Raw genomic sequence first — 26,240 nt, 5'->3', positions numbered from 1 at the left:
TAACCCAAGAAAACCATAATAAGTATATAAACTACATAAAACTATCAAAATTAAACCTATGTGTTGAGTTGGCTCAGAGTATCCCAGGTAAATGGACCATGAAAGATCAACACTAAGAAGTTATAATAGAGTTCTTAAATATACTAGAGTTCTTGAATTTCAGAAATGAAGAAAAGTACTCTGCATGGCCAGGCAAAAAGATTCAGTCACTTGCAATGGGGAAAAAATTGAACTGGCCTCACACTTTTGTACATTCAATGCCAGAAGACAGTAGAACTCTCTCTTAGTTTTACAAAGATTCTTAAAGCTGGACCCAATGATTTTTATATCCATCCAAACTGTTCAAATATAAAGATTACAAACAGAGATGCCTGGGTGGCTGAATCAGTTAACTGTCTGACTCTCGGTTTTGGTTTAGGTCATGATCTCATGGTTCGTTGAGTTCAAGCCCTGCATCAGGCTCTGTGTTGACAGCACAGAGCTTGCTTGGGATTCTCTCTTTCTCTCTCTCAAAATAAATTAATTAATTAAAAAAAATAAAGGCTACAAACATTCTATAACTAGGGAACAGTTATTTATGAACTGTTTCTAAGAAAACACTACAAGACTGACTTAAGCCAACCAAGAGATGACTGGGACAACTATGGCAACAGGACTGTCAATGAACATGAAGATGAAAAAGAACCAGAGATCAGTCAGCACAAGATATATATACCATGAATGTCCCAACAGTGTAATTAACACAAATTAGGAGGAAATAAGGACAAAAAAGGACAGGTAGTAGAATAAATTTACTGACTGCCTCATCTATGTCATTCCACTCAGTAAACACAGAACACATATTCAGCTGCACATGGAAGACTTATCACATACTGAGCCATAAAAGAAGTCTCAATAAATTTAAATGATTCAGGTCACAAGTTATGTTTTCAATCACAACAGAATTACATTAGAAATCATCAACAGAAAACCCCTTGGACAATTGTCAGATACTGGGAACTAAATAACGCACTTCTAAATAAACCACAGATCACAGAAGAAACGAAAAAGTAAATTAGAAGGTATTTTGAACAAAACCAAAGAGAAAAACACAATATATCAGGATTTGGGAAATGGTACTAAAGCAGTACATAAGGAGAAATTTATAGCACTAGATACATGTATGAGAAGAAATCTTCAAAGTAACAGCATACAACACAAATTAAATATGTCAGTATGTAGTACAAACAAACTCCACCTCACATCAATGACATCAAGCTTCCACTATAAGAAACCCAAAAAGAATAAAACTCATAGTAGATAATAAAGGCCAAAGTGGAAATCAATGAAATAAAAGTCAAAGAAACAGAGAAAATCAATAAAATTTAGAAATAATCAATGTAATTGATACAATCTAATCAAACAGGAAAAAAGAGAGAAGATCTAAGTTACTAAGTTACTGATATCAGGAATGAGTATAGATTCTATAATACTACCATATTATTATTAATAAGGGAGTATTATAAACAATTTTATGCCTATTAAATGTGACAACTTAAATGAAATGAACCTATTCCTTGAAAGACATAAATGATTACGTTTGCTCAAGAATAAAGTGATAACCTAAACAGCTCTCTTTTAAGGAAACTGAAATTGTTTTTAAAAGCATTCCTACAAAGAAACATCTGGACCCAGGTGGCTTCATTGATGAATCTTACCACAGCTTAAAGGAAGAAATAATGATAATTTTATACAAACTGTTCCCAAAACTGAAGAGTAGAAAACATTTCCATACTTATTATATGTAACCAGCATTACCCTAAAACTGAAACTAGACAAAGACAAGTTTTAGAACATTATATGTGACTAGAAGGTATATTCAAAGCAATTAAGTAAATCTAATTTTTAAAACTACCAGAATGTATCTTTTTTCACTATGTCTTCTTGGTAAGCAATGTCAATCATATTAGCTGGGTTTTTGTCAAGTTCAGGGCAAGATTATAAAAGTGTATTTTATTAGTTTCTTCATTGTATTACTTATATTCTCTTTCTAGAACTCCTAGTCTTGTCTCCCAAGACTCTTTTTCAATTATTTTGTATCTATTTCAAATATTTTGTATCTTCTTTTTGTTTCAGATTCTAAGGGACTTCTTCCACTGATCCTACACCATCGCTCTTTTGGTCTTTGGATGTGTTCATTATATTATACAGTATTTCCTTTAAAGTTAAACTTTATATGGCAAGGATATTTCTAAGCAAAGTATTCTTTGCTTCTTTTTTATATCAGCCTGATCATGTTCTATAGATGTAATACAGATCTTTTCTCTTTTTCCTCAAGGGCCATTTTTCTTTTGTTTATTTTGGCCATTTCAATAGATTTTAGAGAGAAAAGGAAGAAAGAATTGCATTCAGTCTCTACTGAACCAGAAACTGGGATTCTTTTATTTACACAGGAAATCTGGTAAAATTATTATGAATATTAGTAGAGCAATTCACTATATGCTGTACATCATCTTGCCTTTCAGAGATGAATCTAATGCAGTTAACTAGAACACTTAGTCTGTTGCCACTACAAATAACAATGTGATATAAAGAACTCTGGACCAAGAATCACAAAGATACAGGTTCCAATGGCTAGCTGTTACAGCCTAAAGAAGTCTCAGACTGCTTTCCCATGAAGAAATAGCTGTCCTGTAACCTAGAACAATTTAATATAACTTATTTAAAAATTTTTTAATGACTGCTTCTGTTTCAAGTAACAGTAGACTAGGTAATTCAGACAAACCCTTCCACTGAAAAAAATTTAAAACTCTTCCAAAACCAAAGTCACAGAGCTAACAAGAGAATGACTAATAACCAGGGCAGAAATCAGGTGGGAACCCAAAGAAATAAGCAAAATAATGGAGAAAATTTTGTCCTAAGAGTGCTTCTCTAACTAGAAGATTCAGCTAACTGGGCATGTTTCTGCCAAGAGGGTGGAGAGTCCAGAAATCAATGTCAACAGCTAAGGGCTGTACCTTAGCACTAAGAGTAAACCGAAGTAAAACAGCCCTCCAAGTAGTCTACACGCTACTTTTGAATGACCAGGGACCAGAAAAATCTCAAACCTTAGAACACAGAAGCATTCAAGTGGTCCCTTAGGCACCTGACAGAAACAAACAAAAATCTTTCTGGAGAAAGATATCACCATCACAGGACTCTTATGATTTAGTAACAGAACCACAGAAATATTCATTATAGAAATTATAAAAATTAAGTACAGGTATAAGTTTCCTAAATAAACATTATAGTACCCTTATAACAAACCAATAACTGAAAAGGTGTCCAAACTTTTTAAAATTTCTTTTACTGGTTTGTACAACTATATGGGCATTTAGAAAGATAAACATGATTCTATAAATATAAAACATATCACAACAAGCACTTCCAACTTTTGGAGGCTGTGGCTAGGTCTTTGAAACACATTTTGTACGTCAAGACATCTCTTATCTTAGTCCCTTCAATAGCAGAGATGAACAAACTTTAAGCTATGTTGGCCAAGATTTTAAAAACTAAACAGTAGTGGTTTTATTTTTCAGTGTGGTTTGCTTTAGCAAAGGGACCACACCCTATATAATAGCATGCAACATTCTGAAATAAGCAAAAACAAAAAATGCACTCATTCTGCAATTTAAGCAGTTACAAAACATATATTCAATATCCAATATTCAACATTCTTTTTTATAGTCTAATTGAACTCCTTTCCTAAAACCTAATTATTTTCTTCACCAAGAAATGGAAATAAAAACCACTTTTAAAATACTCTCTTTTAGAAGTTTTACTACTTTAATGGTGAATTTTAATCTTTTAACTTTTCTTATAGAAATGGATCAAAAATAGTCTTTTTAATGTCCAAGTAGTTACAAATGACTATCAGTATCTTCTCTCTCCATTCATACCTATAGTATCTGGGAGGTCTAGCAGTTCATTGTGCTGCAAGTCAAGGTTGGTTATCTGTGTGCAGTTTCCAATCTCCTTTGGGAGGTGTTCAAGTTGATTGTGAGCTACATCCAGCGTAATGAGGTTACATAATTCACCTGTAAAATTGACCAACATAAAAATTTAACAAGAATTATTAATGAATATATTAAATAAAACTGAAAGAAAACTTCATGTTTTTTATCATAATTATACTTTCTGAAAAGGTAACAAACACAAGATCTGAAACTGTTAGAAAATGACAGCTTACAAATATTAAATCATTATGTTATACACCTGGAACTATTGTAATGTTATCTGTCAATTATACCTCAATAATGATAAAAAAGAGAAAATGACATCTAATAAAGTTAAAATGTTGATTATAAATGACTACCAATCAATATAAATAACCACCAATATTATACACATAGATTCAAGTAACCAATTCAACCACATTTATGTTTGTAAATTCCATACTTTAAATAGAGCTCACCAATTTTTTAACCAAATTCAACACAAAATATCAAATTCATCTTGAGTTCAATTTGACGGTCAGGTCACCTTCTATCTCAAAATATATATGCTTTCAAATAGGCATACATTCTGATGTCACAGAAATGTACAAAGTGAGGGGCGCCTGAGTGGCTCAGTCAGTTAAACGTTGGACTTCGGCTCAGGTCGTGACCTCTTGCAGTTTGTGAATTCGAGCCCCGTGTCAGGCTCTGTGCTGACAGCTCAGAGCCTGGAGGCTGCTTCAGATTCTATGTCTCCCTCTCTCTCTGCTCCTCCCCTGTTCACACTCTGTCTCTCTACCGAAAAAAACAAATATTTAAAAAAAAAAAAAAAAAAACGGGGCGCCTGGGTGGCGCAGTCGGTTAAGCATCCGACTTCAGCCAGGTCACGATCTCGCGGTCCGTGAGTTCGAGCCCCGCGTCAGGCTCTGGGCTGATGGCTCAGAGCCTGGAGCCTGTTTCTGATTCTGTGTCTCCCTCTCTCTCTGCCCCTCCCCCGTTCATGCTCTGTCTCTCTCTGTCCCAAAAATAAATAAAAACGTTGGGAAAAAAAATTAAAAAGAAAAAAAAAAAGAACAAAATGAGATTTATAAACTGACTCTACATTTAAGAGTACTGCAAAAGGTTAGAAAATAAGGTATATTTTTCCTCATTCTGGTTGAAAGGGCTGTACTGGCAATTCAAATTATTCTTAGTGTTATTCTGCAACAAAGAATGTTGCACATTTGAACATAAAGTTTTTGAACTAACAGCTACATTGGTTCCCTCATGATTTCCCTTTTGTTCTAAAAGCAGAAGCTGGAAATACTGAAAAAGTAAGATGAGCAAATAAAGTGCATAAAACTCTGAAAATTGGGTCTGGGATTATTAAGCCACATTGTTATAAATACAGGCAACAAAAGAGAAAATGGATAAACTGAATTTCATCAAAATTAAAAACATATGTTCCATTAAAGGATACTATCGAGAGTGAAAAGGCAACCCACAAAATGGGAGAAAATATCTGCAAATCATGTTACCTGCTAAAGGATTAATATCTAGAACATATAAAGAACTCTTACAACTCAACAACAACAAAAACCCCGATTCATAAATGGTCAAAGAACTTTAATAGACATTTGTCCAAAAAAATCTACAAATGGCCACTAAATATACGAATATGCTCAATATCACTACTCACTAAAAAAAAAAAAATCAAATCAAAGGTACAGTGAGATACCACCTCACATCCATTAGAATGGCTATAATTGAGGGGCACCTGGGTGGCTCAGTCGGTTAAGTGTCTGACTTCGGCTCAGGTCATGATCTCATGGCTTGTTGAGTTCAAGTCTCGCGCCGGGCTGTGCTGACAGCTTGGAACCTGGAGCTTGCTTCAGATTCTGTGTCTCCCTCTCTCTCTGCCCCTACCCTGCTCACACTCTGTCTCTCTCTCTCAAAAATAAACATTAAAAACATAATAAATAAATAAATAAATAAATAAATAAATAGAATGGCTATAATCAAAAAACAGAAAATAACAAATGTTGGCAAGGAGGTGGAGAAACTGGACCCTTGTGCTTTACCACTCAGGTTTCTCAGGATGAAGACAGAAGAAAAATCCCCTCCTGTTCTTACCCAAGCACTGTATAATCAAATTGTAGAAAATCCAAGACACAAAGAAAATTCTGGAAGAAGCTACAGGATAAAAGCACCTTACTTTTAGAGGAACAAGGGTAAAAATTGTACTAGACTTCTCTTCAGAATACCACTTAAGCAAAAAAAAAAAAAAAAAAAAAAAAAGAAAGAAAGAAAGAAAGAAAGAAATGAAATATTTAGTCTTGAAAGAAAAAAACCATCAACCTAAAAGTCTGTATCCAAGTGAAAGTATCCTTCAAAAGTAAAAGAGAAATAAAGACTCTGTCAAACAAAAATTGACGAAGTTTGTCGCCAGTAGACCTGTCTTGCAAGAAATACTAAAAGAAGTTCTTTGAAAAGAAGAAAATTATATAGGATGGTAATTTGGATCTATATGAAAGAAGAGCATGACCTAACAGATAACAGGCTTGTTCAAAGTAATAATAGCAACAACATATTAGATGATTGTAGATTAAGGATAAATGAAACGAATGACAGCAGTGTTACAAGGGACAGAAGGGAGGAATTGGCTATATTCTGTTATAAGGTAACCACACTACCCATGAAGTGGTATAGTGTTATTTGAAAGTTGACTAATATTAGCTGTAAATTCATACTGCAGACTCTAGGACAAAACACTCACTCTTACATCTAAAAATTAAAAGAAGTATAAACAATACACTAAGAAGAGAGAAAATGGAGTAATATAAAATCCTCAATTAAAACCAAATAATGCAAAAGATGATGAAAGAACAAGTTCAGCTAATAGAAAACAGTTACCAATATAGTTTATATTAATCCAATAGAACCAGTAAACATTTTATATGTAATAAATATACGAAATAAAAGAGACTGTCAGAGGGGCTCAGTTGGTTAAGCATCTGACTCTTGATTTCAACTCCTGACACGATCTCACAGTTTGGGTTTCTGAGATCGAGTCCCTCTTCAGGCTCTGGGGTGACAGTGTGGAGCCTGCTTGGGATTCTCTCAGCTCCTCTATTGCTCATGTGCGCATGCACTCTCTCTTTCAAAATAAACAAACATTAAAAAAAAAACAAACCCCAGGGGCACCTGGGTAGCTCAGTTAAGTGTTCGTCCAACTTCAGCTCAGGACATGATCTCAGGGTCCACGAGTTCAAGCCCTGCACCGGGCTCTGTGCTGACAGCTCAGAGCCTGGATGGAGCCTGCTTCAGATTCTGGGTTTCCCTTTCTCTCTGCCCCTCCCCAACTCGTGCTCGCTCGCTCTCTCTCTCAAAAACAAAAACATTAAAAAAACATTTAAAAAACCCCAACTGCATGTTGTCTTCAAAAAAGCCACTTTAAATACAGACACCGGTAGATTAAAAGTAATGGGATAGAGAAATACAAAGTTAATGTTAATCAAACGAAAGTGGGAATAGCTATAATAAATTCAGACAAAGTTGACTTCAAAGTAAGGAAAATTATCAGGGATATAGAAAGCATTACATAATGGCAAATGGAGCAACTCTCCAAAACATAATCCTTAAAGTGTACATACCTGCTTATCTCCTCTATATCTAGTATTTTGTGTGTGTGTGTGTGTGTGTGTGTGTGTGTGTGTGTGTGTATTATAGCATCACGTTAACTTAAAGAATGAATGAAGATAACTGGGGAAGGTAAAATTTGGGCTCTAATACTCTTCAAGCCAGAAGTAATAAAAACATTTTTTTTTATATTTGCCATCATCTTTTGTAATAAATGATACTTGAAATTTAGTTTCCATTAAAATAACTTCTACTACCCTAAAGGAAGATACTCCAAAAGTGAGTTGAGGCAAGTAAATAAAGCAAGATGGAAGACTTTAACCTTAACCCATATGGAACAGGGGTGATTCAACTCAGTTACCAATATACTGCGGGACTCCTCAACTTCAGTACTATGACATTTTGGACTGGATAATTCATTGCTATAGGAGGCTGTCTTATGTATAAGCAGCACCCCTAGCCTTTACCCATTAAATGCAAATAGCACCCACCAACCAAGCTGTAACAATCAAAATTGTCTCTAGACATTAACAAATGTCCTCTGTTGTAACATTAACAAAATTGCCCTCAGTTGAGAATCACGGATACGATGGAATGATAAAATTCAATACTATCCAATTTTCACACTTTTCAAAAGAAGCTGGAAACCTAGATTTTCATGTAAAATCTTTTAATGCTTAAATGCTAACTAATTCTTAGGTTAAAACAGAACAAAACACTGTCTTACTAAACACATTTGTGGACCTTTTTCAGTATTCAGAATGCCAGTTTGATAACCTCTGAACATAGATCAGTTACTAACATTTTAGGACAGAAATTTGCATATGACTATCTAATATTAAAACTAAAAAGTGTTTTTAAAAAGCAGAATATAATCACCTGGACTCAAATTAAGTTAAACCCTTTTGATTTGTGTAAATCACCACATGGCAACTGGACTATTTTGAACACATATTCTCTCCAGAAGGTTATCCTCCAGTACTACAAAACTCTGCAAAGTCAGGAAATCATGGTAATACTGACATATTAGGAAAGAGTGTCACCTCGTAACACTAATACTTCTTTCTCACAATCTAATAATCTCTAAATATTTTGAAAATGATTAAAACTCAGGAAATGTGATTTAATTTTAACAACACACAAAAAAATAACATGATTTAAAAATCTGGTCTGTTAGTCCCTGAAATATTGTATTGTACACTCTATTATATACATTATATTAATGTATATTATATATATTATATAGTTAAGTATAGTTATATATAGTATTGTGGATTAAATGTGAAAAATATTTTAGACTTTCCCCAAAATCCATGTATGAATTTTAAGATCCATGAAGAACTTAAAATTTTCTTCAGTCCAAAGAAAAAGATCTAGTAAACTTCAGGGAAGTTTATCATTTATATATAGTTTCCATGAAAATCTGAAATATTTTCAAAACTAATCCAAAATGTCCTATTTAATGCAATCAACAAAACCTTCTTAGTGGTGGTGGTGGGACAGTTTAAGATTGCTCTTCTTTAGAGTAATACTCATAACTTCCCAAGCTTCTCTTGTTCATATTCAAACAGTTAGAAACCTCGGAAAATTGTGAATATATGATAAATTCTGTAGTTGGCAACACTGTGCCAGGGTAAGAGCCTAGGTTACAATTTGCAAGATATTTACATATTAAATATTTAAGCACTTCATGAAATAATTCGCTATAGCACTATTTGCTATTTCTATACTCTGTCCAGCTACACAATAAACATGTTTCACCACATATGAAACAAATATAAAAAAAAACAAAACAAAATATAAGTCCATTCTAGGTGGTTTTCAAGGACAATAACCAAGGTGTTAATAGTGACTTGCTTCTGATGGGGTTTAAGAGTGGTTTTTATTTTCTACTTCATACATTTGTATTTTGCAATTTTTGTTTTTATGTATTTTTTAATTCCAAGAAGAAAAAAAGGGGGGAGATTCAAGAGGGAAACACTAGCAGTCTCTCCTCCACTATTCATGGAAGAGCACTTTCTGACCCCAAATAGAAGCTTCCTGTCTGTGGAGCAGATGCATCCTTCAGTGAAAACAAATGGATCACCCTATTGTACTGCTAACGTCAGCCATTAATATTATGCATCTTAGGACTCATATTCCACACTTACTAAGCAATCTTTTGATTTTAAATTTGATTTCCCACACATATGCCTACAGAGAGAACACGGACTTCATGCAGTCATCCATTCTACAAATGTTTATTAAGCATCTACCATGTGCTAGGATACGGTAAGAGAAAAAAAGATAAAATGCTTGCCTTCATAGAACTTATATTTTAATTAGGAAAAAATAAACTAACATATGATCAAGGTGATGAAGTATTAAGAGCTATAAAAGAAAATAAAGCCAGATAAAAGCAGAAGAGTATGATGGGGGAAGGAGATTGTAGATGCTGACAATAAATAAAAGGGAAAGAAACCCCGATGAAGTAGCACTTTTTAAAAAATATTTTTCCTTTCTTTATTGAGAGAGAGACAGGGTGTGAGCAGGGGAGGAGCATAGAGAGAGGGAGACAGAATTGGAAGCAGCCTCCAGGCTCTGCCAGCACAGAGCCTGATGTGGGGCTAGAACTCATGAACCGTGAGATCATGACCTGAGCCAAAGTCAGATGCTCAATCGACTAAGTCACCCAGGTGCCCTTCGATGAAGTAGCATTTGAAAACAGACCTAAAATAATGGGAGAGGGAAGAAACAATGAGACTATCTGGTGGAATAATTTTCCAGGCTGAGTGAAGAGCAAGCACAAAGACTCTGAGGCAAGAGAGTAGTTCAAAACACAACAGAAGGCCAATGTGGCTGGAATCATGATTAAGGAAATCAGGTGGTAGGAGATGAAGTAGATCTCAGTCAGATTCATTTAAGGTCTTGTAGGCTAAGGTAAGGATTTCAGCTTTGACTAAGGAGATAGTGGTAATGGTAATAAGAGTGTTTTTTGTTGTTGCTGTTTTTATAGCAGTTTACAGAAAAATTGCACAGCAAGTACAGAGAGTTCCCATATAGCCTCTTCCCCACAATTTCCCCTATTAACATCTTCCATTATTAGGTGGTACACATGTTGCAGCTGATAGATCAACACTGATATATTATTTCAAACTGAAAGTTCATATTTTACATTAGCATTCACTCTTTGGGTTGTCCAGTTCTATGGGCCTTGATAAATACAAAATATCATGTATCCATCATTACAAATATCGTATAGAATAGTTTAACTGCCCTAAAAATGCCCTGCTTCACCTAGTTATTCACCCCACTTTCCCTCTCTCCCAGAGCCCCTGGCAATCACTGATCTTTTCCTTTTTCCTTTTCTAGAGTGTTACATATAGTTGGAATCATAAATGATGTAAAATTTTTTAGACTGGCTTGTTTCATATAGCAATATGCATTTAAGGTCCCTTTATGTCTTTCTGTGGCTTGATAGTTCATTTATCACTGAACAATACTCCATTGTATGGCTATATCACAGTTTATCCTTCATTTACTGAAGGATATCTTGGTTGCTTCCTATTTTTAACAATTATGAATAAAACCACTAAAAATATTTGGTGTGCAACTTTTTGTACGGACAGAAGTTTTCAACTCATTTGGGTAAATAACTAGGAGCATGACTGATAGACTGTGATGGTAAGACTATGTATAGCTTTGAAAGAATATGCCACTGACTGCTAAGGGTCTATACCATTGTGCATTCTCACCAGTAAGAAAAAAGACTGCATCTGTATTTGGTGGAGTCAGTGTTTTGGATTTTAATCATTCTAATAGGTACGTAGCGATTGTGGTTGTCTTTTGAAAGTATAGCTTTACAGGACATAAAGTAGCCCTATGGAAAAGCAGTAATAATGTGATAATGTTTGCCCCAAAAAAACAAAATTTATTCTGGAAAATTAAGACCTACAAATATAATAATAAGTAGAATGTTGTAGGCATCAAATAGGAGGTAAATACATAAATACAAAGTGATGGGTAAATCAAGAAACAATATTCTGGCTGGGTGGATTGGGGAAAGCTAGATTTTAAAAGATGGTCAGAAACTACAGATAACGCCCCAAAAAAGAAATAATATGAGGAAACTAGGGAGGCAAAAAGAAAAAAAAAATCATGGGCTCAACAATTCCTTTGCTAGGGATATATTCAATAGAAATGAATTCATATATTTACCAGTAGACTTTTATCACAATAACACAGTAGCACTATCTGTATTAGCCCCAAATTACAATACCAAATAACAGAATGGATAAATTATGGCATATTCACACTATGGGATAATATGCAATAACGAGACTAAACTACCTCTAACTACATACATCAATTATGATGAATAATGCCAAGAACTGAAACACAAAAACATACAGAGATTATGGTTCCATTTATATAAAAACAAGGAAAATTAATGTTTGACTGTAGAAGTCAGGATACTAAGTTTACTTGATGGGAATGAATAGTGACTGAAAGGAGTCTCCTGAGTGGCCTTGATGCTCTATTTTTTAACTTGGACGCTGATATTACACAGTTGGCAAACAATCTTCAGTTGTACATTTATGATATATCAATAAAAAGTAAACAAAACAAAACAACCCCAACTCTGGCCCAAGCTCCTGCTTTGGACATGCTTTAATCCAAACCTGGCAGAGAAACAGAAAAAAACATTTCTTCAATTTGTATTTAGATGAATAATCTTCAACATTTTTAGTTAAAAATTTAACTCTAAATTAATTCCATTCTGAAAAAATTATTTTCCTTTCATCTTATCTTTAGAGGAGGCAAAGGTTGCACACTATATCTAAGATTTTTTAAGCATGATATTATATATTATCCTACATCCAGACAATGGAGCATGCTGGACATATTCTTTCTCAAAGGTGACGACACTGTCTAGACTCTTGTTGGGAGATTCTTCCCACTATTTCTGTAAGCAATATTGTCCCCCAGGTTACTCTAATATATTCAATCCACTTTCATTTTGTAATACAGAAAGGTAGTGGTTCCACATGCAAAAAGCAGCAGGACACATGGTACCTGAAAACCAGAAGTCAGATAGTTGGAATGTAAAACTAACGTTCATCAAACAACAGAAAGGTGATTTTTAGGAGGAGGAAAGTTTTTTTCCCCTCTTCTGGAGATTGCCAAGTTATTAAAATGCAGTTAAATACCAACTTCTTGGGGCGCCTGGGTGGCGCAGTCAGTTAAGCGTCCGACTTCAGCCAGGTCACGATCTCGCGGTCCGTGAGTTCGAGCCCCGCGTCAGGCTCTGGGCTGATGGCTCAGAGCCTGGAGCCTGTTTCCGATTCTGTGTCTCCCTCTCTCTCTGCCCCTCCCCCGTTCATGCTCTGTCTCTCTCTATCCCAAAAATAAATAAACGTTGAAAAAAAAATTAAAAAAAAAAATAAATACCAACTTCTTGAGGATTATTGGGAATTTTTCTAAGTTTCTTATTTTAGAAAGATTTTTGACCTTTAATAATTATTGTTAAAAATATTTTATGCATGGCTTTGTTCATAGTAGAAGCTTAACAAATTATGTGATTAGGTGATAAAACTAAATGTGTTGGGTTTAACCAGTAACAAAAAAACATTATCATACAAACATTTGAATAAACTATGTCCATAAAACATAACAGAAGATAAATTATTGCTCTAAGAGCATTAATTCAATCAGTCAGAAAAAAAACTCTTTACCAGGCACATGTGTATTCTTTTTACCAGGCACAATACTAAGCACTAAATATACAAAGAAACTATAAGACATTAAATACTTGTTCTCATGAAACTTAAAAGTAGTAGGAGACAATGTGTGATTTGATGTAGGCCAGTAGGGCTCTGCTTGTGAAATCTCACCATTAAAAAACCATTCTTGTAGATCTTCAAGGCCTTTCATGGTCAAAGTTCTTTACTTTTAGGATGACCATCTCATTTACTTATTCATTCAAGAAAAATTTATAGTGTACCTACTGGAAATTAAGCAGTGAACAAAGTCTATTCTCAAGGAGCTTATATTCTACTACGCACGAAGGGAGAGAAATCAGAAAATAAGGAGGCACCAACATGGCAGAGAAGTAGGGGGATCCAAAGTTCCCTCATCTCTCAAACAAAGAAACCAGTGTTGAGGCCAAAGGACTTTGAACTCCAAGAGCCCAGGCGGCAAAGTGACAGAGATGCTTCCAGGGACCCACTGGGAAAACCTGACAGGACGAAGAGCTACTTCAATAAACAAATCAAAGCACACCTGGTGGAAGATCCAAAACATCATTACGAGTAGGGAGATAAAGTAACCCAAGTCACGACAACAGAGGTCAAGTAACACTCTCCAAAACACACCTCCTAAAGGGCCAGGCTCTGGACAGGGTATGACTCCTCTTTAATGTAGCAGTGCTCGCAGGTGCAGGGCATATAACAAGCTTTTAATACACGTAAGAGACAAAAAAAACTAGCCAAAATGACGAAACGGAAGAATTCTCAAGAGAAATTCAAGTAAGAAATGACAGCTAAAGAATGGATCAAAACAGATATAAACAATATAACTGAACAAGAATTTAGAATAATAGTCATAAGATTAATCACTAAACTTCAAAAAAGCATAGAAGACAGCAGAGAATCTATTGCTGCAGAGATCAAGGAACTAAAAAAGTCGTGATGAGTTTAAAAATGCTATAAATGAGGTGCAAAATAAACTAGAGGCAGTGACAGTGAGAATTTAAGAGGCAGAGGGGAGATTAAGTGAAACAGAAGATAAAATTATGGAAAAGATGAAGCTGAGAAAAAGAGATAAAAAAATTCTGGACCACAAGGGAAGAATTAGAGAACTAAGTGGTTCAATGAAAACTGAACAATATCCATATCATAGGAGTTCCAGAAAAAGGAGAGAGAGACAGAGGGTCGAAGGTGTGCTTGAACACATCATAGCTGAGAACTTCCCCAATCTGGGGAAGGAAACAGACATTGAAATCCAGGAGGCACAGAGAACTCCCTTCAGATGTAACTGGAATCGATCTTCTGCAGGACATATATGAAACTGGCAAAATACAAAGATAAAGAGAGAATTCTGAAAGCAGCTAAGGATAAATGGGCCTTAACCTACAAGGGTAGACACCTAAGGGTAGTAACAGACCTATCTACTGAAACTTGGCAGACCAGAAAGGAGTGGCAGGAAATTTTCAATGTGATGAACAGGAAAAATATGCAACCAAGAATCCTTTATCCAGCAAGCCTGTCATTCAGAATAGAAGGAGAGACCAAGGTTTTCCCAAACAAAAATTGAAGGAATTCATCACCACTAAACCAGCCCTACAAGAGATCCTAAGGGGGACTCTGTGAGTGGAATGTTACAAGGACCACAAAGGACCAGATACATCACTAGAAACATGAAACCTACAGATATCACAATGACTCTAAATCCATCTTTCAATAATAACACTGAATGTAAATGGACTAAATGCTTCAATCAAAAGAGACAGGGTATCAGAATGGATTAAAAACAAACAAACAAACAAGACCCATCTATTTGCTGTCTACAAGAGACCCATTTTAGACCTGAGGACACCTTCAGATTGAAAGTGAGGGGATGGAGAACCATCTATCATGCTACCACAAGTCAAAAGAAAGCTGGAGTAGCCATACTTATATCAGATAAACTAGATTTTAAACTAAAGGCTGTAACAAGAGATGAAGAAGGACATTATATCATAATTACGGGGTCTATCCATCAAGAGCTAACAATTATGAATGTGTACACACCGAATTCAAGAGCACCCAAATATATAAAATAAATCACAAACATAAGCAATCTTATTGGTAAGAATGTGGTAATTGAGGGGGACTTTAATACCTCACTTACAGCAAAGGACAAATGATCTAGACAGAAAATCAATAAACAAAGTCCCTGAATGATACACTGGACCAGATGGACTTGACAGATATATTTAGAACTTTTCATCCTCAGGCAGAATACACATTCTTCTCAAGTACAAATGGAACAATCTCCAAGACAGATCATATACTGGGTCACAAAAGAGCCCTCAATAAATATAAAAGAATTGAAATCATACCATGCACACTTTCAGATCATAATTCTATGAAACTTGAAATCAACCACAGGAAAAAGTTTGGAAAACCTCCAAATGCATGGAGGTTAAAGAACATCCTACTAAAGAATGAATGGGTCAACCAGACAATTAAAGAAAAAATTAAAAAATATATGGAAACAAATGAAAATGGAAACACAACAATCCAAACCCTTTGGGATGCAGCAAAGGCAGTCCTAAGAGGAAAATACACTGCAATCCCGGCCTATCTCAAGAAATAAGAAAATTCCCAAATACAAAATCTAAAAGCACACCTAAAGGAACTAGAAGCAGAATAACAAAGAAACCCCAAAGCTAGCAAAAGAAGAGAAATAATAAAGATCAGAGCAGAAATAAACAATATAGAATCCAAAATAGTATATCGATGAAACTAAGAGTTGGTTTTTGGAAAAATAAAAAAAATTAATAAACCCCTAGCCAGACTTCTCAAAAACGAGAGGACCCAAATAGATAAAATCATGAATGAAAATGGAATTATTACAACCAATCCCTCAGAAATACAAGCAATTATCAGGGAATATTATGAAAAATTATATGCCAACAAACCGGACAACCTGGAAGAATTGGACAAATTCCTAGATACCCACATACTACCAAAATTCAAAGGGGAAGAAATAGAAAAGTTGAACAGACCCATAGCTAGTGAAGAAACTGAATCAGTTATCAAAACTCGTCCAACAAATAAGAGCTCTGAGCCAGACGGCTTCCCTGGGGAATTCTACCAGACATTTAAAGGAGAGTTAATACCTATCCTTCTCAAGCTGCTCCAAAAAACAGAAATGGAAGGAAAACTTCCAGACTCATTCTATGAATCCAACATTACCTGGATTCCCAAACCATACAGAGACCCTACAAAAAAAGGAGGATTATAGGCCAATACCCCTGATGAACATGGATGCATAAACTCTCAACAAGAGGGGTGCCTGGGTGGCTCAGTCGGTTGAGCTTCCGACTTTGGCTCAGGTCAGGTCATGATTTCACGGTCTGTGAGTTCGAGCCCTGTGTTGGGCTCTGTCCTGACAGCTCAGAGCCTGGAGCCTGCTTCAGATGCTGTGTCTCCCTCTGACACGCCCCCATTCATGCTCTGTGTCTCTCTGTCTCAAAAATAAATAAACATTAAAAAAATATTAAAAAAAAAAAAGCTGTCAACAAGATACTAGCAAATCGAATTCAACAGCATATAAAAAGAATTATTCACCATGACCAAGTGGGATTCATTCCCTGAGCTGCTGGGGTGGTTCAATATTTGCAAATCAATGTGATACATCACATTAATAAAAGAAAGGATAAGAATCTTATGATCCTGTAAATAGGTACAGAAAATGCATTTGACAAAATATAGCATCCTTTCTTAAATAAAAACCCTCAAGAAAGTCAGGATAGATGGAACATACTTAAACATCATAAAAGCCATCTATGAAAAGCCCACAGCTAATACCATCCTCAATGGGGAAAAACTGAGAGCTTTCCCTCTGAGATCAGGAACACGACAGGGATGTCCACTATCACCACTGTTGTTTCACATAGTGTTGGAAGTCCTACCATCAGCAGTCAGACAATAAGATGAAATAAAAGGCATCAAAATTGGCAAAGAAAAAGTCAAACTTTCACTTTTCGCAGACGACATGACACCCTACATGGAAAACCTGAAAGACTCCACCAAAAGACTGCTAGAACTGATACGTGAATTCAGCCATCACAGGGTATAAAATCAATGTACAGAAATTGGTTGCATCTTTATACACCAATAATGAAGCAACAGGAAGAGAAATGAAGAAACTGATCCCATTTACAATTGCACCAAGAACCATAAAATACCTAGGAATAAACCTAACCAAAGATGTAAAAGCAATCTACACATTCAATGCAATCCCAATCAAAATTGCATCAGCATTCTTCTCAAAGCTAGAACAATCCTAAAATTTGTAGAGAACCACAAAAGACCCTGAATAGCCCAAGTAATACTGAAGAAGAAAACCAAAGCAGGAAGGCATCACAATCCCAGTCTTTAGCCTCTACTACAAACCAGTAATCATCAAGACAGTATGGTATTGGCACAAAAACAGACACACAGACAAACGGAATAAAATAGAGAACCCAGAACTGGATCCACAAATGTATGGCCAACTAATCTTTGACAAAGCAGGAAAGAGCATCCAATGGAAAAATGACAGTCTCTTTAGCAAATGGTGCTGGGAGAACTGGACAGCAATATGCAGAAGAATGAAACTAGACCACTTTCTTACACCATACACAAAAATAAACTCAAAATGGATGAAAGACCTAAATGTGAGACAGAAAACCATCAAAACCCTAGAGGAGAAAGCAGGCAACAACCTCTTTGACTTCAGCCGCAGCCATCTTCTTGCTCGACACATCTCCAAAGGCAAGGGAATTAGAAGCAAAAATGAACTATCGGGACCTTATCAAGATAAAAACCTTCTGTACTGCAAAGGCACTAAAAGGCAACCGACAGACGTATCAGATAAAGGGTTAGTATCCAAAATCTATAAAGAACTTACCAAACTCAACATGTGAAAAACAAATAATCCAGTAAAGAAATGGGCAGAAGACATGAATAAACACTTTTCCAAAGACATCCAGATGGCCAACAGACACATGAAAAGATGCTCCACATCATTCAAAATCAGGGAAATACAAATTAAAACCACACTGAGATACCACCTCACACCAGCCAGAGTGGCTAAAATGAACAACTCAGGAAACAACAGATGGTGGTGAGGATGTGGAGAAATGGGAACCCTCTTGCACTGTTGGTGAGAAGGCAAACCGATGCAACCACTCTGGAAAACAGTGTGGAGGTTCCTCAAAAAATTAAAAATAGAACTACCCTACGACCCAGCAAATAGCACTACTAGGAATTTATCCACGGGATACAGGAGTGCTGATTCATAGGGGCACATTTACCCCAATGTTTATAGCAGTGCTTCCAACAATAGCCAAATTATAGAAAGAGCATAAACATCCATCAACTGATGCATGGACAAAGAAGATGTGGTTTATACATACAATGGAATACTACTTGGCAATGAGAAAGAATGAAATCATGCCATCTGGCATGCCATCCAGCAACATGGATGGAACTGGAAGGTATTATGCTGAGTGAAAAAAGTCAGTAAGAGGTCAGATAACCATGTTTTCACTCATATGCAGATCTTGAGAAACTTAACAGAAGACCATGGTGGGGAGGGAAGGGGAAAAATAGATACAGAGAGGGAAGGAGGTAAACCATAAGAGATGCTTAAATACAGAGAACAAACTGAGGGTTGATGGGGGGGTGGGGGAGAGGGGAAAGTGGGTGATGGACATTGAGGAAGGCACTTGTTGGGATGAGCACTGGGTGTTGTTCGTAAGTGATGAAGCACGGGAATCTACCCCAAAAACCAAGAGCACACTTTACACACTATATGTTAGCCAACTGGACAATAAATTATATTAAAAAAAAAAAAGAAATCAGAAAATAAGGAAATAAAGTAATCGGAAGTGATAACTGTTGTAAACCAAAGTAAAGCAAGGAAAGAAAGTTAGAAATGAGAGTGTAACGGACAGCAAGGAGGAACCATGTGCATATGTGAACAGAAACACAGGACAGGTGAGGAGAAATAAAGAAAACAGGAACAGAACAAAAGAGATCTGGAGTCTTAAATATAAAACTAAAGAATATACACCTTTTTGCTCAGGTAATAAAGTACAATTTAAAGTTTTTGAATAAGCCTGATATGCAGGATGTTGTTCTAAAGTCTATTTTCTCAGGGTGCCTGGGTGGCTCAGTCATTTAAGGCAACTAACTCTTGATTTCAGCTCAGGTCATGATCTCACACTCATGAGACTGAGCCCCATATCCAGCTCCGCACTGGGTGTGGTGTCTGCTTAAGATTCTCTCTCTCCAACCCCCTCTGCCCCTCCCCCACTAACATTTTCTAAATAAGTAAATAAATAAAAGTCTATTTTCTCATAGATTTGAAAGATGTACTGGAGCAAGCAGAATTAGGAAGCACAGTCTATCAGGAAGCTACTGCTGTTAGCCTACATGAAATAATATGAGGACTACACTGAATAATCAATAGCAGTGGAATAAATAGGCCCAGTATACAAGCAACTAAGAGACATGGAAAAAACAACAGGAATGTGGTAAGAACAGTGATTCTCAAATCATATGCAGTGAATGACTAGTTTGGGTTTTTGTTTTTTTTCCCAGGGTTGTGAACTAATATTCTGTAAACTACAAAATTGAGTTCTTGGATGTTCTAGCAATGTCAAATTGTTATACAAGATTCTAAATGCTTACTCTCAATTTCTGTTATTAACTTGTGACAAAAAAATTGGTTGGCCAGCAATCTGTCTGGTGATTAGACCACACCTTGACAAGAACTAGAACAGGAAGAAAAATCCTGATTCCAAGATCTTGAACCTGAGTTGACAGAGAAAGTAATGATGCAATTAAGAGAGAAACAGAATCCAAAAGGAAGAGATGTATGGTGAGGAGTTATATTTTGACCATGCTGAATCTATCAGTGAGACATCTAGGTAACAATCTATTGGTTAATTAGGAAAAAAATATATATATACAGATCTGAAGAAAATGTTCTCATGAGAGAACATTTTTCTTCCAAAGAGAGAGTTGGGGTTAGTATCTGCAAAGAGTCAAATATTGGTCTTCAGAATAACAGTAATGGTGGAGTCCTGGATAAATTACTTTATTTTAAAAAAACAATATATAAAAGCATGCAGAGAGACTAAACGCAGAAACTAGAAGGAATTCAACTCTTGCAAAATGTAACTGTGGTAGGCAGTTTTAAGATGGCCCCAATGGCCCTGTCTCATGCATAACTGTATACATTGCATAATTACCCCTTCCTTGAGTGTGGGCTGAACTTAGTGACTTGCTTCTAATGAATAGACTATGAAAACAATGATGTCACATCTCTGATTAAGTTATAAAAGATTGTGCTCTCATCTTGCTAGCACTCTATTGCCTTCTCAGCTTACACCCTTTGATAAAGCAAGTTGCCCTGCTGGAGAGATCCTTGTGGCTAAGAACTGAGGGCAGTCTCTAGCCAACAGCCAGGAAAAGCTGAAATCCCTTAGTCCAATAACCTGCTAGCTAAGTGAATACTGAAAATAACCACATGAGCTCAGATGTGGACCCTTTTCCAGACATGCCTTCAGATGACACTTCAGTCCTGACTACCCCTTGGGTGAGAGTTAAGCTATGCCTGATTCTGAACCAGAGAAACCGTAAGATAGTAGTGAGTGAGTGTTGTTTTGGTTTTTTAATTTTTTTTTAACTTTTTTTTTTTTTTTTTTTAATTTATTCTTGAGACAGGGAGAGACAGAGCATGAACAGGGGAGGGTCAGAGAGAGGGAGACACAGAATCTGAAACAGGCTCCAGGCTCTGAGCTGTCAGCACAGAGTCTGATGCGGGACTCGAAGTTGAGTGTTGTTCTAAGAGCTATGCTTCAGAGTAATTTCTTATGCAACAGTAGATAACTTACATAAGAAATTACATTGGGTAATATCCACATTTGCAAGGCTTTTACCATGAAGTTACTCACAAATCTGCCAGCAGAAAATAAATCTCAAGTAGAAAGCCAGAGTCCTACTGCCTGAGAAGCCAGAGGACAAGGTCTAGGATTGTTAACAGTGGCTGGAATTCAAGGTTGGATATCCTGGAAAGGAGGAAACCTTGAAGAGTGGAGTCCCAAAGTCTGCATATTCATACCCCTCAAATTCCTGACTGACTCCAAAAGTACACCTATGAGAGAAAGGACTGAAAGGAGCTTAGGGGAAAAACAATAGCTAGAAAGCTATAAGAGCCAAGCAGAGATTTTGACAGCTACCATCTGCAGTGGGGATAAGATTTTGGAATTTCAATTCTGCCAAGTTACAGGGGTCAGGAAACAAAACCCCCAAAGGGAAATACTATAGAAGTAAAGACCTTATATCAAGACTAAATGCCAAGAAAAATATAATATCTAAAATTAAAATTTTTTTGTATGGGATTAATAACAGATTTAGACACTAAAAAAGGTACCATATAGAGCAATAAAAAAAATAGCAACAGGAACATTCTAAAACACACATAAAAAATGAATAGAACATCAATGACCTGAAAGGTAACATAATGAGTTTCAATATACACATAGTTAGAGATCCACAGAATAGAAAAGCAAAGAGGGGACCAAAACCAAGAAAATTTCAAAAAATAATGGCCTGTATCTTTCTACCTTTGATGAAAACCATAAACCCACAGATCCAAGAAGCTCATAAACTCCAAGCAGAAGAAACATGAAAAACACCAAACAAAGGCATATTATTAACAAACTGCTGGAAGCCAGGGACAAAGAAGAAAATTTTTAAATATAGAGAAAAAGACTACACAGAAACAATAACAGCAAAACTCTTGCTCGAAACTAGGCAAGCCAGAAAAACAAACAAAACAAAACAAACCCAGAGAGACATGAAAGACATGTTTAAAATATAGAAAAAAAGAAAAGCTGTCAATCTAGATTTCTATACCAAGAAAAATAGCTTTCAAAAATAAAAGCAAAACAAAGGCTTTAGGACAAACAAAAGCCTGGAGAAATCATTATGAGCATAACTGTACTACAATATATGTTAAAGGAAGTTCTTGGGAAAAAGAAATTCAGATCTACACAAAGAATGAAAGTACTAGAAATGGTAAATTCATGTGTAATCATGAAAGGGTGTTTTTTTTTTTGAAAAAAAAAAATTTTTTTTTTTTGCATCTTTTAATCTCTTTACAAGATAACTGAGAAGGATGATAGTACGGCAAAAGGTACAGGAACCAACCTAAAAGAGTAAACAATAACCAAAGCTAGAACAAATTGAGCAACAAAATAACACTGGGCTGGAACCACAGAAGAGAATAAATGAATCCAGACTGATATAATTTAAGTAATGGAATAAATAAATAAGTGAGGGAGAGAAGGGACAGCTATTCATTATAGAATTTCAATTAATGCAAAGGAAATGAGGGAAATTTTTAAAAAATCACCATTAGAATACAGTAATAATTGTTTCAGGGAAGATCAAGATCCACCAATGAATACTAAAATTAAGGAGCAAAGGATGAAGGAAAAACAAGATATTGTCATAGACTAACACCAGCACTCCTCAGGGTAATTATTAATTAAAAAGAAAAAATAATTAACTTTAAAGTGGAGGGGTGCCTGGGGGCACCTGGATGGCTCAGTTGGTTAAGTGTCCAACTCTTGATTTCAGCTCAGGTCATGATCTGGTTGGTGAGTTCAAGCCTCATGTTGGCTGCTTGAGATTCTCTCCTCTCTCACTCTACCCCTCCCCTCCCTCAAAACAAACACTAATAAATACATGAATGAATGAATGAATGAATGAATGAGTGAATGAATGAATGAAGTGGAGAAGAACAGCAGAAATCACCATAACCAAGGTCAAAACCACCAGCAATGAGACATATCAACATCCTATCTCTTAGTATGATTCACTGGGGAAGGTACCACAATAACCTCAGTGGTTTTCTTGCCAAAACACATAACCTCAAACTAGTCATGCAAAAACATAATCCAAACAAAAAAAAAGAGTGATCTAGTACATTATACTTGATCAGTAGTCTTTTTTTTTTAATTTTTAAAAAATGTTTAGTTTTGAGAGATAGAGACAGAGCTCAAATGGGAGAGGAGCAGGGAGAGAGAGGGAGACAGAATCTGAAGCAGGGTCCAGGCTCTGAGCTGTTAGCACAGAGCCTGATGCAGGGCTATAATCCACAAACCACAAGATCATGACCTGAGCTGAAGTCAGATGCTTAAATGGATGAGCCACCCAGACGTCCGGAGCAGTACTCTTGAAAAGCATCAGTGTCATGAAACAAAAGGAATGACTTTCAATCTTTCCAACTGTCACAAGTTGGAGTTGACTACAGATATCTGACTATTAAATGTAATGTAGGATTCTGGAATAGAAAAAGGACATTAGTGGAAAAACTGGGAAATCAAAATAAAATTTGTAGCTTAGTATTATTGTACCAATGTAAATTTCTTGGTTTTTATCACTATATAATAGTTATGTAGAATGTTAACAAGAGAAGAAGCTGGGTTAAGGGGTATATGAGAACCCTGTGTACTGGTTTTATAAGTCCAAAATTTGTTCAAACTGGAAAGCTTAAAAAAGATAAAGTTCATGGACTCCTGGGTGGCTCAGTTGGTTACGAGTTCAACTTTGACTGAGGTCATGATCTCATGGTTTGTGAGTTTGGGCCCGATGTTGGGCTCTGTGCTGACAGCTCAGAGCCTGGAGCCTCCTTCGCATTCTATGTCTCCCTCTCTCTCTGCCCCTCCCCCACTTGTGCTCTCTCTCTCTCAAAAATAAATAATAAACATTAAAAAAAATGATTAAGTTTAAAGTAAAAATAATATCAATGTATTATTGTGAGATTTATAATATATGAAGAAGTATAAAGGTATGACAATAACTGCAAAAAGTGGAATAAAAGTGTTCTATGTAAGGTTCTTAGGATATATGTGAAGTGATATACTATTATTTGAATGCAGACTGTTATATGTACTGTAATACTAGATCAGATACTAAAGCAAAGTAACAAAGACGCATATAACTAATATGCCAACAGTTGAAATAAATGGAATTTGTAAAAAAGGAAAAAAAAAGTCAATCTAAAAGAAGGCATGAAATGGGGGGGGGGCGGCGGAGAATAACATAAGGCACAAACAGAAAATAGATTGATTTAATTCAATCATATTTGAAACTGTATTAAATATAAATAGTCTAAACCCTTCAAGTAAGACAAAAACTGTCAGGATTAAAAACCACAAGAACTATCTATATGCTGTCTACAAGAAACCATTTAAAAACAAATTTTTTTTTCAACGTTTATTTATTTTTTGGGACAGAGAGAGACAGAGCATGAATGGGGGAGGGGCAGAGAGAGAGGGAGACACAGAATCGGAAACAGGCTCCAGGCTCCGAGCCATCAGCCCAGAGCCCGACGCGGGGCTCGAACTCACGGACCGCGAGATCGTGACCTGGCTGAAGTCGGACGCTTAACCGACTGCGCCACCCAGGCGCCCCTACAAGAAACCATTTTAAATGTAAAGACACAAAAAGGTAAAAGAATGGCAAGAGATATACAACGCAAGTACCAATTAACAAGGAAGTTGGAGTGGCTGTATTAATACCAGATAAAATAGGATTTATAAAAAGAAATATTACCAGGAATGTTATCAGAAATACAGACATTTATTAATGATATAAGTAACCTCATCAAAAAAATGCTAGGTATATCTATAACCAATAACAGATTGAAAAAACAGCAGACAGAAGATTGATAGGGGTACAAAATAAATGAATTATCAGCTAACTTGACCTTGCTTGAAAAAAAAAATTGCAGTGTATATTCTTTTCAGCTGCATACAGAACATTTATTAAGACAGGCCATATTTTATAAATCAATAACAAAAATATTGGAAAACATCTCTCAAACACTTGAAAATTGAACAATTCACTTCTAAAGAATCCCTGGGTTACAGAAGAATTAACAAGAGATATTTAAAGAATATTTAAAACTAAACAATAATGAATATACAACATATCAAAATTTGTATGCTGCTGCTAAAATAGTACTTGGGAGATTTTATAAAGAAATGTTCATATAATGAAAAAAATCAATCTAATCTGATAACTTAAAGTAGACAAACAGCATATTAAACCTAAAGAAAAAAAACTAAATAAGCAGGAAAAAAAAAAGAAAAAAAATCAAAGAGAATAGAAAAAACCTGAAACAGGTTTACTTATTTACCTTTTGAAAAGACCAATAGGGGCATCTGGGTGGCTCAGTCTGTTAAGCGTCCAACTTTGGCTCAGGTCATGATCTCATGGTTCATGAGTTCGAGCCCACCGTCAGGCTCTGTGCTGACAGCTCAGAGCCTGGAGCCTGCTTCGCACTCTGTGTCTCCCTCTCTGTCTGCCCCTCCCCCACTCAAGCTCTGTGTCTCTCAAAAATAAACGTTAAAAAAAAAAAATGACCAATAGAATTGATGTATCTCTAGCCAGACTGATCAAGCAAAGAAGACCAAATTACCAATATTAGGAATGAAATAAAGACATGATTACAAATCATACTGCTGACATTAATAAAATACAGAACTATTAGAACTTCATGCCTAAAATTCAACAAATTAGGTAAATGCTTTGACAAATTCAAACTACCAAAATTCAACTAAGCAGAAAACTCAAATAATTCTGTATCTATTAACTAAAATAGATCATGAATTAAAAACCTTCCTATAAAGAAAACATCAGCTTCAGATTGCATATCTGATAAATTCTTCTAAACATTTGAGGAAATACTAATTATACACAAACTCTTCAAGAACATAAAAGAGAAATACTTTTCAACTCATTCTGTGAAATGAAGCCAGCATTACTCTGACAGCAAACCATTATTAAAGAGAGACAATTACAGATGATGCATTCTATTCTATTCTATTCTATTCTATTCTATTCTATTCTATTCTAT

General features: G+C 35.7%; 1 protein-coding gene across 3 annotated transcripts in view; it reads right to left on the bottom strand.

Annotated features, from left to right (window-relative positions):
- The window catches only part of SHOC2 (SHOC2 leucine rich repeat scaffold protein), a 110,294-nt gene that overhangs the window by 25,423 nt on the left and 58,631 nt on the right, over window positions 1–26,240 (bottom strand). For all 3 annotated transcript variants that reach the window (XM_040486417.1, XM_040486419.1, XM_040486418.1), the window contains one exon: window positions 3,918–4,055. In XM_040486417.1, the coding sequence (XP_040342351.1) occupies window positions 3,918–4,055 (138 nt within the window). The remainder of the gene's footprint in view (window positions 1–3,917; window positions 4,056–26,240) is intronic.

Source organism: Herpailurus yagouaroundi, unplaced genomic scaffold (genome assembly GCF_014898765.1).
Source record: "Herpailurus yagouaroundi ecotype Mexico unplaced genomic scaffold, PumYag 163, whole genome shotgun sequence".
Taxonomy (NCBI): Eukaryota; Metazoa; Chordata; class Mammalia; order Carnivora; family Felidae; genus Herpailurus; species Herpailurus yagouaroundi.
Note: the sequence above shows the minus strand (reverse complement) of the source record. Positions and strands in the feature narration are given on the sequence as shown.